Here is a 13,629-nt window from a genome sequence, read left to right as displayed (position 1 = left end):
AACTGTAAGTATCTTTAAACATTAGAATTTACCACTTCTCTCCTGCTGAGAATAGCAGTTAATGTAAATATGACTAAGGACTCAATGAACAGATTTTAATATACAGCATCACACTGATAGGAGATGCTGCTGCAAGCTTTGAAAGTGGTATTTCCAATTTTGTGCAAATAGGTGAGGTTTTTCAAAGGAATCTTGAATGTTTATGAGCTCATGAGATTATCTATCTGTGAGATTATCTATCTCACCTTTAAAATCTATCCTTTAAAAATCTCAGCCACTTACGTGAAGCCCAAAATACAGCAGTTTGTGAGCATGTTCTGAGCCACTGTTGAGTACAGAAGTCATGCAAATAGACTAAAGTGGGACTAGCTGTGCTGCTGGGTCCCTGTTCTACAGGATGAAGCTTTAACATAGGTAAGACCATGCTGCTGCTGGGGTGATGTTCAAGCTGTATTCATTTTTAGCTAGATTAGACCATGGGAGAGGAGTGAGATGATGCATTTCAAAGCAAGGATTCCCTTACAGATTGATCCTGGTCGATGACAGGGTCTGTGGATATCGGCATAAACTGGTTGTGGAACCAACGCCTGTGTCCCCCAAAAGAAGCTGCTGCACCTGGCTCTAGGTGAAGGCCACTTTAGCAAGAATATGAGTAGCAAACATGAGCTGACTTCTCAGCTGCTACATTTCACAGCTGAGGGTATTGGCTTAAGTCAAAATCAGTGACAGGGAAGTGGTGGGATTCTAGAATTAATAGCTACTCTAAAAGTAAATCAGAAGCTATCCAAGCCAGTATTCTCAGTCTTAATGGGCCATGCAGAAAGCTTTAAGCTGACAATAAGCAACAATCTTCACTGTACTACACCATTCTATTAACTTTCAATTTGACTATTATTACTAATCAGAACTAACATCAGACAGTCTTACAGGAAAGATGTTACCTGTGAGCAAGAGCTGATGATTCCTGCTCTACCCTTTAATCAGTAATTTTAGATTTATTAGTTATATATATTTCTTCCTTTCTCATATGCAACTTACATATTCACAGTTGTTTTTTTAAGAAGAAATGCAGGAGGCAGAATCTTGTTATCAAAATAATAATAATTATAGCCAGTTATCTTCTTTCAACTTTATGCAGGAGGAAGATCACTATTTTCTGAATCACATCTGTGCACACACCAAGTTTCAATTCTCCCAGAGGTCAGAGAGCAGTCCAGAAAATTTGAGAAAATGTTTTTTCAAGTAACTAACAGTGAATATTAATATAATGCCATGACTTTAGAGTTTTATATATTTATTTATTTTTATTTGCTTAGGAAATCTAGTGTCCATTTTAATTCCACTTTTTCTGCTTCCCTTTCACCTGCCAAAAAAAGAGTATTATTTCTTGCTTGTCAGCCCACTCTCAGTATGACACCTCCAATGTTAAGAAAAGAATAAAATGTAGAAAGTGCATTTAATGGACATTAAATATTGAGTTGTTATTAGCTGTTTAAATAATTAGCATCAGACTCAAAGAAGGAACACATATATTCTGTGGACAGTATAAAATTAAAGAATCCTGTTTATTTTCATGGACATGTCCTGTATCCTCTGTCTTCCAGCTAAAGTAAATCCAGCTTGTCCCATGAAAGATCTTTCAGTTCTCTTCCTCCTGTCAATTAATTTCCTTTTCACATGCTGGGCATAGCTCTCTGTCTCTCTTCATCTCCAATAGTGCAAAATGCAGTTTTCCAAGGCTGGTTTGGAGCTCTGCGTGTCCCATTTGGCCTGCTGAAAGATCAGACAACACAGGAATCTTGCATTCAGGACTGCAGACTTGCATTCAGCTGATTTGCCTTATTACAGAGCTTCTGTGAGGAAGCGTGGAGAAATTTTCATCTTTGAGACTTTTCACTCATGTCAGTTTTTATTTTTCTGGAAGTTCTCAAGATGTTCTAAATTTCTTGGAGGGCTCAGACACAGATCACAAATGTTCTTTCAAAAAGCATGCTAGAAGCCTTCCAGCTTCTTATCTGGAAAGAAGAAGGTTGCAGTTTTGCTGTGTAATTGGCACTTTAGATGCTGTCTGTGTGGGTAGTTAAACCTTTATCAGTTTTAACTAGTAGATTTATTTAAAAACTAAATTTCAAAACTAATTTACTGGCACTTTTTTTTTTTTTGTAATTTCACTTTCCAGACAAGAAGAAGTATGATGTAATTGTGATTGATCCACCATGGGAGAACAAATCTGTTAAAAGGAGTAACAGGTAAATTTTATTGTCAAATCAAATCAACTTTGTAATCTTTGCTTACAATGGGTAATTAACATTTTAATATACTGGTGTAGTCCAAGACCAATAGAACTGAGACTAGCTTAAGCTTGTAAATATTTTGGCACATGCCTACTTTCTATCTGTGATGTCTCAGGGGTTTCAGTGAAATGGCTTGGATATTTTGTGTTCACAATATTTGCAAGAATAGATCTTAAATTACCTAACTGGTGAGAGAACATTAGTCATTGAGATTTAAAGGCAAAGCAACTGTTTAAGGTCCAGATCATGCAGATGTGAATTTGAAATTAATAGGGTTACTTTAATGGGCATAGAACTAGGTAAGTGTTTAAGTATTTCCTGGACTGAGGTTCAATTTAGAAGTTTTAGGGTTGATTTTTGTTGTTGTTTCAATTTTAGTTTGAGCTTCAGCCTGATGGATAGAAGAGGGAAAAGTGATACTGCAGCATTTATGTCCTCAAGTGCAATAGGAACTTTCTGAGTACTGTAGTTTATGAACTCATTAACTTAAAATGTTATGGGCTTTCTTCTCCACTGAGTAACATCAAGCTTATGCAAGTGGAGCTCTCTTGATTACTGTAGAATTGTATCCATATAAAAGAAGGGCAAACAGGAAATACGGCCTTACAGCTTTCTAGAATAGTGTCTACTGTAGCTTTTGAACTTGTTATGAAGATGTAATTTGAAGACACAGGGACTAATTAGGTTTTTAGTTTGAAAGCCCTACATAAATCTCTAGAAACCCAGAGTTAAACTCATCTGAGTGCATTTCTTAACTATGTCAGTTACTTAAAGGAAAACTGTAGTTATTCACAAACGTGAACTAGCCAGCAAGACCTTCTCACCCTTAGAAAATAAAGAAAAAAGTAGAAGCACAATTGCTGCTGTAAGATGCCTTGTTGATAGCTTATCTTTGTTAAGCATTTCATGTCTGGGTAGCGAATTTTGTTTTCTCTACTTGGAGTCTACTCCAGGAGGTATTTTGGATTTTATCCATGTTACCCATTTCTCACTGTTGCATTGCATAGGCATCCCAGGTACCCAGTGGTTGCCAATTCCAGTAGGCAGTGTGCCAGTGTTTTTGGTACTGCAAGGTGAAGGTTCTTTGAATTGCAAGTGGCTAATAGTGCAGAATAGCATAGTGAGAAAATTGGTAGAACAGGACAGAATCTGGAAATTGTAGTGGTTTCACTGATGTAGCATAGAGTTAGCTCAGAAATGTGCAGAACTGTTCTAAATAAGCTAGAGAACTTTTACCATGAATAAAATAATAACTTCTGCAAATAATTGGAGAAGTGATTACTCTTTTCTGATCTTTTAGCTTAAATTAGTGTTGCCCTTAGGCTTGTAAATGACTCACTTGTCAGTCTCAGTCAGAAGAGCCATTGCTCATTATGAAAAGTGAATAATGTTAAATTGACTAAAGAGCTATTTGTCACTAAATAGCTTTGTTCCAGCATAAAGATGAAAGAGTTAAGTTACATATGATCATTCTTAAATGAAACATGGGATTTTAGAATTCTTCAGGATCACGACTTATAATACTCTATTTGGGGGAATAGTAGATACATGAGGCTAAAAAAGGTTCTGCTCAGTAAAATTTGAGTGTGTACGCTAATGATTTTATACCAGAGTCCTTCAGATTTGACCACTGGGTGTCAGTCTTGAACCATTTTTATGACGCGTTTTCAGGAGATAGTTCTTGAAACATCTTGGCTGTTTAATTTCTTTATCCGTTTCTGTTGCTTTGTGATTTTCTCACTGTACTGGCATATAGATACAGCTACTTGTCTTCGTGGCAAATCAAGCAGATTCCTGTACCAGAACTAGCTGCTCCAAATTGTCTTGTAGTCATGTGGGTGACTAATAGACAGAAGCATTTACGTTTTGTTAAGGATGAACTTTATCCTCATTGGTCTGTGAAAACACTTGCTGAGTGGCACTGGGTCAAAGTAAGTTCTCAGTTTGTTTTGTTGCTTTCTTGGAGACTGATAGGGCTTGCACTATGACAACTTACATTTTTACCATTTCTCTGTTTGTTACCATGTGCTTTTGTTTCTGAAAGGTATAGTATCATCAGCATCTTTCTCTATATCAAAGAAAATGTCTCAAAAAAAATACAGTGGAAGATTCTTGTACCTAATTTTTAACTTCTTTGTGCCAGATTACTAGAGGTGGAGAATTTGTATTGCCTTTGGATTCTTTACACAAAAAGCCCTATGAAGTTCTTGTACTGGGGAGAGTTCAAGGAGATGTAAAGGAAACCTTGAGGTATGCCAGACTATTTATGGTAAATGTGTTTTTAGAGGCTGCTAGGATTTTCTTTGTACATATCACTTATTCATTATGTAGTGTGATGTCCCAAACTCTTCTCTTGATGTCAAGTTTTGACTTATTTTAGACATAAAAGTAGCCTTACTAGCTTTGGAATGAAGGAAGGCTTTAGTGAGATTAAAAGATGGAAACCTTTGTTCCATATATCTGTCTGTGTTGGGAAATGGGCTTAGATAAAAGCCTTGTGCACAGGGCTTTATTTGCTGAGAGGCTCTCATGGACCACGAAGCCTTGGCACAGGCAGCTGCCATTTTGGGGATGCTGGTGTTTTTCCACATGTAAGAACACAGAGGACTACATTGTTTGTTCTCCATGGCCTTTTATGGCTATTGTTAACCACATCTTGTTTAAAACCTCCGTGATTTCATAAACCATCTTTTTTGTATTTTATGATGGAGCACCATTTAACTTCCCTTACACTGACCAGAAGTTTGACTCTGAATGAACATTTGGTGTTTCACCTCACATCTGAAGTAGCTCTGTGAGAGCTGCAGCATCACATTTGGTGGTATCAATTCTCATGCATCTTTTCTTGTTCTGATTTATGCAACAGGAAATCTGAAGATGTACTTCCAGTTCCAGAACATAAGTTAATTGTCAGCATACCCTGCAGTCTGCATTCACATAAACCCCCTCTTACTGGTATGTTTTTGGTGTTGTCTAAAATTTCTGTAGGTCATTGGACTTGGATGTCTGAAATGGATATGTTTATGCATGAAATGCCTTAATTTTTCATATGGCAAGCGGTTTTGCCCAGTAGGACTTGTGGTTCCTGAACATTAGTTAAAATGTTATCAGACACCTCAGCCTTGGTCTCTAAAAATGAGTGTGAAAAGTAGAACTTTCTGGATCATTATGTAAATATTTTGGGTAGAAGTGTAAGGAAAAGTTACATTTTTAAAAACTTGATTTGAAATGCTGCAGGAACAGCTTACAGGCACTGTATGTATGAAGTTATACCAAGTTAACTGAAGTGCCTTCTGGGAAAGGGGGGAACTTTGTGAATATATAAATTGGGATAGCTTCTACTTAGTCAATAAAAGCAGAACCTTTTTCTTTATGTCATCCTGAAAGAAATGTGTTTATTTCTGCCTAAGTTGCTTATCAACCTGCAGTACAGTTGTGGCTTTAAATCCAAAAACTTAATTATTTTAAAACAGGTAGCAATGGGCAACAAATAAGGCATGCTCTGCTTATTTCTGGGGAGCTGTATTTGATTTACTGAAATTGATGTTGTAACTCCAGCCAGCCAGTTATCATGGGCATGAATTAAACTTTTCAGAGTTTAATCCAAAGGATTTGTGTGTGATATGTTACCTTTTGTACATGGTTCTGGAGTATTCTTACTCTGACTAATTTAATCAATAGGAAGTTGTACTACTTTCGTCACTACAGCACCTGAGTGCCTTGTAGTGCTTATGGTAAGAAACATTTAATACCTCTCACAAAAATGGTTTCATCCTCCCCCAAGGAGGTACTCATGATGTACCTGCAGATATTCTGGGTGCTTGTGGTGCTAGGTAATCACATCAGAAAAAGCAGGTATAAGAAAGGCATAAAGCTGTTGGAGAGGAGAGGCATCACACTTCACTGACATGCTTTTCTTTTTCTCTTTCCAAGGAGCAGAACAATTTTAATTAAAAAGCTGATCTGGACTGGTGTTAATATGTTCAGAAAGGCTCTAAAATTCATATGTTTGGCTTGTATTTATTAAAGTAACATACATATGTACACAACTTAAAAAACTAGAAGACACATTTGGTTAGTTAAAGAAAAAGGGCAGTTCTAGGAGGTTCTTTTTGCAGTTGTGAAGCCACATCTTTAAAAATTAGGGCTACAGCAGGAAGTATGTGTGTTGATTTAAGCTAATGAATGGTAGGGTAGTGATTTGTGAGACGGCCTCCTCAGAAAACCGATACTTAGTGACACACTCAGACACAAACAGGAAGCTTCTGAGGTATCTAAGGGTGCAAAACAGCAGTTTCTATGTATTATAGAGAATTCTAGTGCCAAAATGGTCCTCAGAAAAATTATTTTATAAGGCAGAATCTAGAAATCATACTGGGAAATATTTCATAAATCATTATTCTGAATGGGTTTTGAATGAATTTCATAAATCATTATTCTGAATGGGTCTATGCTAACTTATGTATTTCTTAAATATTTACTTGAATGCTGTAATTTAATACCATTGTGCAGTATTTGTTTCTATTTGAAAAATGAATTTACTGTTGAGCAATATGAGTGATTTACAAGTTTTTTTATAAAAATCCACTTGTGTTCTACAGTTTTGGCAGCACCATTTAAAACATGTTTATAGATTGAAAAGGTAGACCATAATACAAAAGCCAATTGCTGATGCTTTGACTTCAGTATTGTAAAAGGGCCTTTCTTTCGTTATCAGACAATATTCTCAAGTAGCCAGTAGAGAGCAGCTGAGCTACATCCTAGAGTAATTCAGAAGAAATTTGAACAGAATCAGAGACTTGGCAGTGGGGGAGAAAGAAATCATACTGGGAAATATTTCATAAATCATTATTCTGAATGGGTCTATGCTAACTTATGTATTTCTTAAATATTTACTTGAATGCTGTAATTTAATACCATTGTGCAGTATTTGTTTCTATTTGAAAAATGAATTTACTGTTGAGCAATATGAGTGATTTACAAGTTTTTTTATAAAAATCCACTTGTGTTCTACAGTTTTGGCAGCACCATTTAAAACATGTTTATAGATTGAAAAGGTAGACCATAATACAAAAGCCAATTGCTGATGCTTTGACTTCAGTATTGTAAAAGGGCCTTTCTTTCGTTATCAGACAATATTCTCAAGTAGCCAGTAGAGAGCAGCTGAGCTACATCCTAGAGTAATTCAGAAGAAATTTGAACAGAATCAGAGACTTGGCAGTGGGGGAGAAGGGACACTTGATGAGTCACACACATTTTTTTTATGCTTTGTTTAAGTAATAACAAAGCCAAAAATATTAGTATTTACGGATGCTGTCTGACACTTTATTTCTTATTACTTCTATAAGGGCTGCATGTTGATACATATGTAGCTACTTAATGAATAATTATGACAGTTTATCTCTCTGGAGAAGAGAAAGATGTAAATTAAAGTGAGCCATCAAAAAGAGATGTTTGGGTTCCTGCAGTTCATTTAACCATGAAATTGTGACTGAGATTTTTGGTGATGCATGTGCTGTGTTGAATGCTTAGACTTTTAATATATAATTGTAAATGTACTTAAGCTTCTTTATGCAAATGAAATTTTATTGCTCCTGGTTTTGATTCAAAAGGTTTTCTTCCTAATTCAATTCAGTATTGTTCTTAGACATAGAAGGTATTAAGTTACATAGAGAATATGAAGTAATGTAGACATCTTTTTTTCCTTTTTCCTGTTTTATGGATTATTCTTGTTATAGCCTTTTCTCCTCCAGCTTTTAAGTATGTGTGTTTACTGATCTAAAATAATATTGTCATATAGGAGTATGCCTAAAACCACCAAAATTAATTCTTGGCTATGTTCTAGCCACTTGGCATATCTCCAGCAGAAGAATGGGAAATCTTGGGAACCCCCATCTTTTGTACCAACTTTGACTTCTTAGGCTGCATTATGAAAGTTTTATTGGAAGTAAAAAGAAGTAAATGCCTTTTGTTTTCTTATGCACCTTATGAGCTCTTATGTTAGACTAATTGATAGGTACATTGTTCAGAAAAGATGCAGAGATGTAAAACCATTTTTGTGCCGAGTTTTACTTCTTTTGATACTGCTTTGTTGAGGGAGTAGAGAAACTAGACAATGAGGACCTCTACATTGCAAACTCTTTCAAAGGGTTACTGCGAAATGAGTTTCATCATGTGCTTTGCACTTTGCGTGGCTCACAAATTGGACAGTGAAAAGCCAAGTTATTTTCACTTGATGTATCTAATTTGGCACATTCAGAAGGTAAGGGGAAACTTTCTTATTTCAAAACTTATTCCTCCTGTTGATGATTTAAACTTTTTTAGCAGCATGCATCTTCAGTATCCTTTTGGGATTAAGAGGAGTCAGGTATGGCAAGTATCCTGCCTGACTGCTGGATTTCACTTCAGAAGGAAGTGTGTTTTCTGGAAGGTCAGTGTTATATCTAACAGCTGGCTTTGTGGTAGCTTTGTGTGTCCAAGGCCATTAGATGCATGAGTATAGGTACTCAGGGTGCTGTCATTGTGTTTATGACACCTGCAAGTGATAAGAGTAAACTGTGTGTTTTCTATTTAAGCTGTTTATTGTCACTGGTATATCTAAGCAGATAGAAGTAATTGTGGTGGTTTTCGTTTTTTCTTTTTTTAAAAAAAATCTATTCCTGTGATAGAAAAATGTAATACTTAAATAATACAGATCCCTTAAAATGTTTTCAGAGGCAAAATCTCCAGAGTTTGCTTAAGGCCTGCAAGTCAGATCTATGTGTGTTAAGGTAGCCTTCTGGTGGTATAAAAGTTTAACAAAGAAGCTATGATTTATAACTTGAACACTGAATTTTCCTATTTTCAGGAAACCAGTGTAATGAGATTTTATGTCAATGAAATACAGCTACATTATTGCCCTCTTGATATGGTAATTTCTATTGCAGAGCAAGTTACTGCCTGATGTGATTATGTAAATACCTACAACCTAGCAATGAAAAATACTATAATGTGATCTTGAATAATTTGTAATCTGTCTCTGTTTTTAAAAAAAAATGTGACTGCAAAAAAGATGCTCTCTCAGTCAGCAGCAATGTGGGGGATTCCTGGGACTTCCTTTTAAATTCTGTAACCAAATCGATCTGAAGATTGGCATGAGCTTCCTGCTTCTGCTGAACAAACCTATTTTTTGACTACCTCTCTTTTGCTTTCTGACGAACAAATCTTGAAGATTTGTTGAATCTCCTAAGTGTGCTTTTAAAATATGTTCTCTTAAGCATAGAAGTTGTTGGTACTCAGTAGAACTGCTTTTGGTCACTAGACTTAGTGCTGCGGTGACATTTTTAATCTGTACATTTAAAGAAGAAATGTCAATATTGCTAATGTGCTCTTAACAAAATTTTGTCAACTAAATAATTGCTTCCTCTATTTAGAAGCCTATATAAAGCATAAAATAGTTCTATTTTGGTTTTAGATGGAAAAGAGAAAGAAGTCATATAAAGCATGATTCCGCAGTGAGTTCTGCATGATCTTGTGACCATTAGGGTTAAAAAGATACCCTACATGTCAGGATCTGCTCACAGAGAGTTTATCAAATGCTTTAGAGCTGTGCTTTCCACAGTCTCTCCCTTATCTTCTGTGGAAAAAGTGCAACCTTCTGCAACAAGGACTTTCTTAGATGATGAAGAGAATAGATTTTTGGAAGATGTCTGTTAACATCATGGAGTCATAGAATGGTTTGGGTTAGAAGGGATCTTTAAGAGGTCATCTATTCCAGCCCCCTGCTGTGAGTAGGGACACCTTCAACTAGATCAGGTTGCTCTGAACCCTGTCCAGGCTGACCTTGAATTCATTTCCAGAGATCAGACTTCTACCACCTCTCCAAGAAACCTATTCCACTGTTCCTGTTCCACCCTCATTGTAAAAAAATGTCTTCTTAATATTTAGTCTAAATCTACCCTCATGGTTTAAAACCATTACCCCTTGTCCTGTCACTACAGGCCCTGCTAAAAAATTTGTTCCCATCTTTCTTATAGACCCCTTTTAAGTATTGAAAGACTGCAATAAGTTCTTCCTGGATCCTTTTCTTCTCCAGGCTGAAAAACCCCAACTCTTTCAGTCTGTCCTTATAGGAGTAGTGCTCCACTCTTCTGATCATGTTGCCAGCAGATTTTGCACAAGAAATCCTTAACTAAATAGAGCATTGAAAAAGAACAGTAAGTTTTACCACATTTTTTTAATATAATGGGTTTGCAAAATGGTATAAAAGCAGCTGCTCATAAATGGTGTCTAATTAGATGAACTCCTGTGACATCAAACAGTAATGCTCAGTGCAAGTTTTCTGTCAGAATGTACATTTTCCTCCAAACTTTCCAGACTGTCTCTGCAAATGTTAGACTTATTTAAACATTTTAGCTTGTCTCTAAAAGCAGGTTTTTAGAATGAGGTTCCTGCTGGTAGCAGTGTTTTTTTAGACTAAATCTGCCTTGATGATAGCCCATCTGAGACATTCATTTGACATTTGTGAAGGATTAGGGGAAGGATTGTTTATTTATATGCCATGCCAAAATACAAGAAAGCCTGGAAACACCCATTACAGAGGCATTTTGAATGGATTGAAGCTTTGGAAGAAGTGATCGTGTAGGCCAGATATGTATCTGGGGTTGGTTAATAGCCACTGGAAAGTGAAGTGGATGCTAGTTTCTCTGCAACAGGAGCAATCCATGACAGTATCAGCTGGGATCTCATGCAGGGAGTCTGAGACTGGCAAACTTGATGCAAAAAGTCAGTCCTAATTTGTATTGCATAAAAAAACCTCAGACTCTGTTGTATGCTGACTGGATGCATTTTTCCTTTCTGGAATTATTGTATCTGAAGAGACTGTGTCAAGCAACATAATGTGGATTTATGAGTTGTTTTTTTAAGATACTGAAATTCTGAAACCACTGTGAGATCTAAACAGAAATGACCAAGATATCCCTTGGAAAAGGAAACAATTTCATAGTTTAACTTCTTTTGTTCTCAGCTGCAAAAATTAAAACTTAACATATAATTTTTAGTATAGGTATCTTTTTCAGTCTTTTTGCCTCCTTTTTAAAGTTGGATATTCCTTAAACCTTTGCTTTTCTCATGTATATTTTAAATGTAAAAACTTCGTAACTGTTTCCTGAAACCTATTTAAGATGTTGTTTAACCCAGCCACAAACTGAAAGGCTCTGTATGACAAGTGATATGTTTATGATGAACTCTTTGGAATTATACTTTTCAAGGGAAATGCAAGATCTCTCCATCGCTCCAAGAATACCAGTTATAATCAATGACAGAATTCATGTTAATGACAGGCATCTATTTATTTGGGTTTAAATAGTAAGAATGCCTAAGTGATTTATTTTACTAAATTAAAGAGCAGCATTATATAAGTATTTCTTCTGTTGCCAAGTTGGTATCGAGAGGAAAAGAAGTCCCTGCATTTTTATAGTCTTTTTAGTGCTGTGCTTATTTAAGTGGTGTTTCTTATTCTAACTTTTAACAATTGTCATAAAAAGAAGCTTTTATCCACTTTAAGATGTGAAGGAAAAGAGTGTGATCTTAATTAAGGAAAGGTTTTATATATTTTGAAAAATGTTGCCCCTGTGTTAAAGGAGTTAAGTGAGTCTTTAGGAGGTGTTTGGTTGATATTAGTGAAAAATTCAGAACTCATCTATATAGAAGCTGAAATAAATCCTCATTCCCTTTCACCCAAATGAAAACCAATAAATCAAGGCTATTGAAGGCCTTGACAGTGTTGTTCAGAATCTCAAGGGCACTTACTTAAATTACTTTCTCACTATAAATAGTCCAGCTGTTTGATGAAACCTCTGAAATTAATTTGCTGTCTCTTTTTTAATGAAGCATTCATTTTTTTCATCCAGAGTAGAGGAGAGGATATTTTATTTGTTTACTATTGTTATTTGTGTCTTTGTCACTGTTGTTATCTGCATTCTTTTTTTTCTCTTGCACAGAGGTTCTGGCAGAGATTATCAAGCCAGATGCGGAATGCTTGGAGTTGTTTGCTCGCAACCTACAACCTGGCTGGACCAGCTGGGGAAATGAGGTTTTGAAGTTTCAGCACATTGATTATTTCACTCTTCTGCAGGATGAAAACTGAGTTGGGTCTTGTAGCTTAATTCTGAAATTCCATCCCCTCCCCAGCAGGCTCTCAAACTCGCCATTATTACTGATGGTTTCTCAGAAGAGAAAAGAAATAAAAGCAATTGCATTTCCATTAAAATTCTTTAATACTATCTCCAACTTGTACAAGCTGGTCCTGTATTTTGATGATCTTGAGATATTTAAATAATTATGTCAGAGTGTAAGTCCCTCCCTGTTATGTTTTTTCAAGCCTCAAGAAAACAAAGGTGTTTTAAAGTATTCTCACTGGAGCTGTTGTCTCCCAGCATCGTAAGTGCTACTGTGTTGCACTTGTAATGTATTAGTTTTGAAGAACAATAATATATTATCACTAAAGGTTGGCAATGAAAGTAAACAGTTCTGAAGTACCTATGTTCTCATAAAGAAGATGATTTTTGCAAAAAAGTGGATTTTGAACTAAAATAATAACAAAGGCAGTGGATCCTCCTATGTGTTTGTGGCTGTCTCATGACTATCTACCTCAGAGGAAATAAAAGGAGCAGTTCTTGTGTTAATTGGCAAATGAATTGTTGATTGACCATGTTTTATGTAAAATTACACTTTTGAAGCAGTCAGCAATTCCATCTCTTTGTATGTGGTGTTAATTCTTTGAATACATTGTAAATCAACATTAATGTAATGAAACCTTTGCCACTTACTTATTTGCAACAGTAGAAGCAGAATTGTTAGAAAAAGCTGATTTTCCTGATAGCAAACTCCTGAGCTTTGATGGTTTATAATGGGGAACAAAATGCATTGCGTACTTTATATTTGTTTTCCTTTTGTTAGTCTGATGAGCTGTGGATGTTTTTTAAATTAAACTTTAAATCTTAGCAGACTATTTAAAAAATAATTTTGTAATAAAAGTTAAAATAAAAACTTGCCAGTGTCTTATTTTTAGACCCAGTTCCTGTGTTGCCATTCAAGTTTGTGTTTTGCCTATTGAAGTAGTAGAGGTAACAAAACAAGGAAAATTATTTAATCTTTTTTCTTTACCCCCCCTCACCACTAAAAGATACATATACTCAAAGTAAGTAAATAATGTAGCAGTGAGGGCAGTTGCCACGCAAAACGTTTATTGCTTCATGCTTTTATTTAGTCTATATTTAAAATGTTAGCAACCTTACCTACAACTATAAGGGATAAGAAGATTCTTCATTTGTTTTCAGTGTTACAAGACTTTCCC

At 35.7% G+C, this 13,629-nt stretch overlaps 1 protein-coding gene across 1 annotated transcript in view; it reads left to right on the top strand.

The window, feature by feature from the left end:
• METTL4 (methyltransferase like 4) overlaps positions 1 to 12,420 on the top strand; it is a 16,176-nt gene extending 3,756 nt beyond the window's left edge. The window contains exons 4-8 of the mRNA XM_010006846.1: positions 2,180 to 2,249; positions 4,051 to 4,225; positions 4,438 to 4,544; positions 5,161 to 5,249; positions 12,275 to 12,420. Of these exons, the coding sequence (XP_010005148.1) occupies positions 2,180 to 2,249; positions 4,051 to 4,225; positions 4,438 to 4,544; positions 5,161 to 5,249; positions 12,275 to 12,420 (587 nt within the window). The remainder of the gene's footprint in view (positions 1 to 2,179; positions 2,250 to 4,050; positions 4,226 to 4,437; positions 4,545 to 5,160; positions 5,250 to 12,274) is intronic.
• Positions 12,421 to 13,629: the final 1,209 nt, after the last annotated feature.

This window comes from Chaetura pelagica, unplaced genomic scaffold (assembly GCF_000747805.2).
Source record: "Chaetura pelagica isolate M959 unplaced genomic scaffold, ChaPel_1.0 scaffold109, whole genome shotgun sequence".
NCBI lineage: Eukaryota > Metazoa > Chordata > Aves > Apodiformes > Apodidae > Chaetura > Chaetura pelagica.
This window is presented reverse-complemented; position numbering and strand designations above follow the sequence as displayed.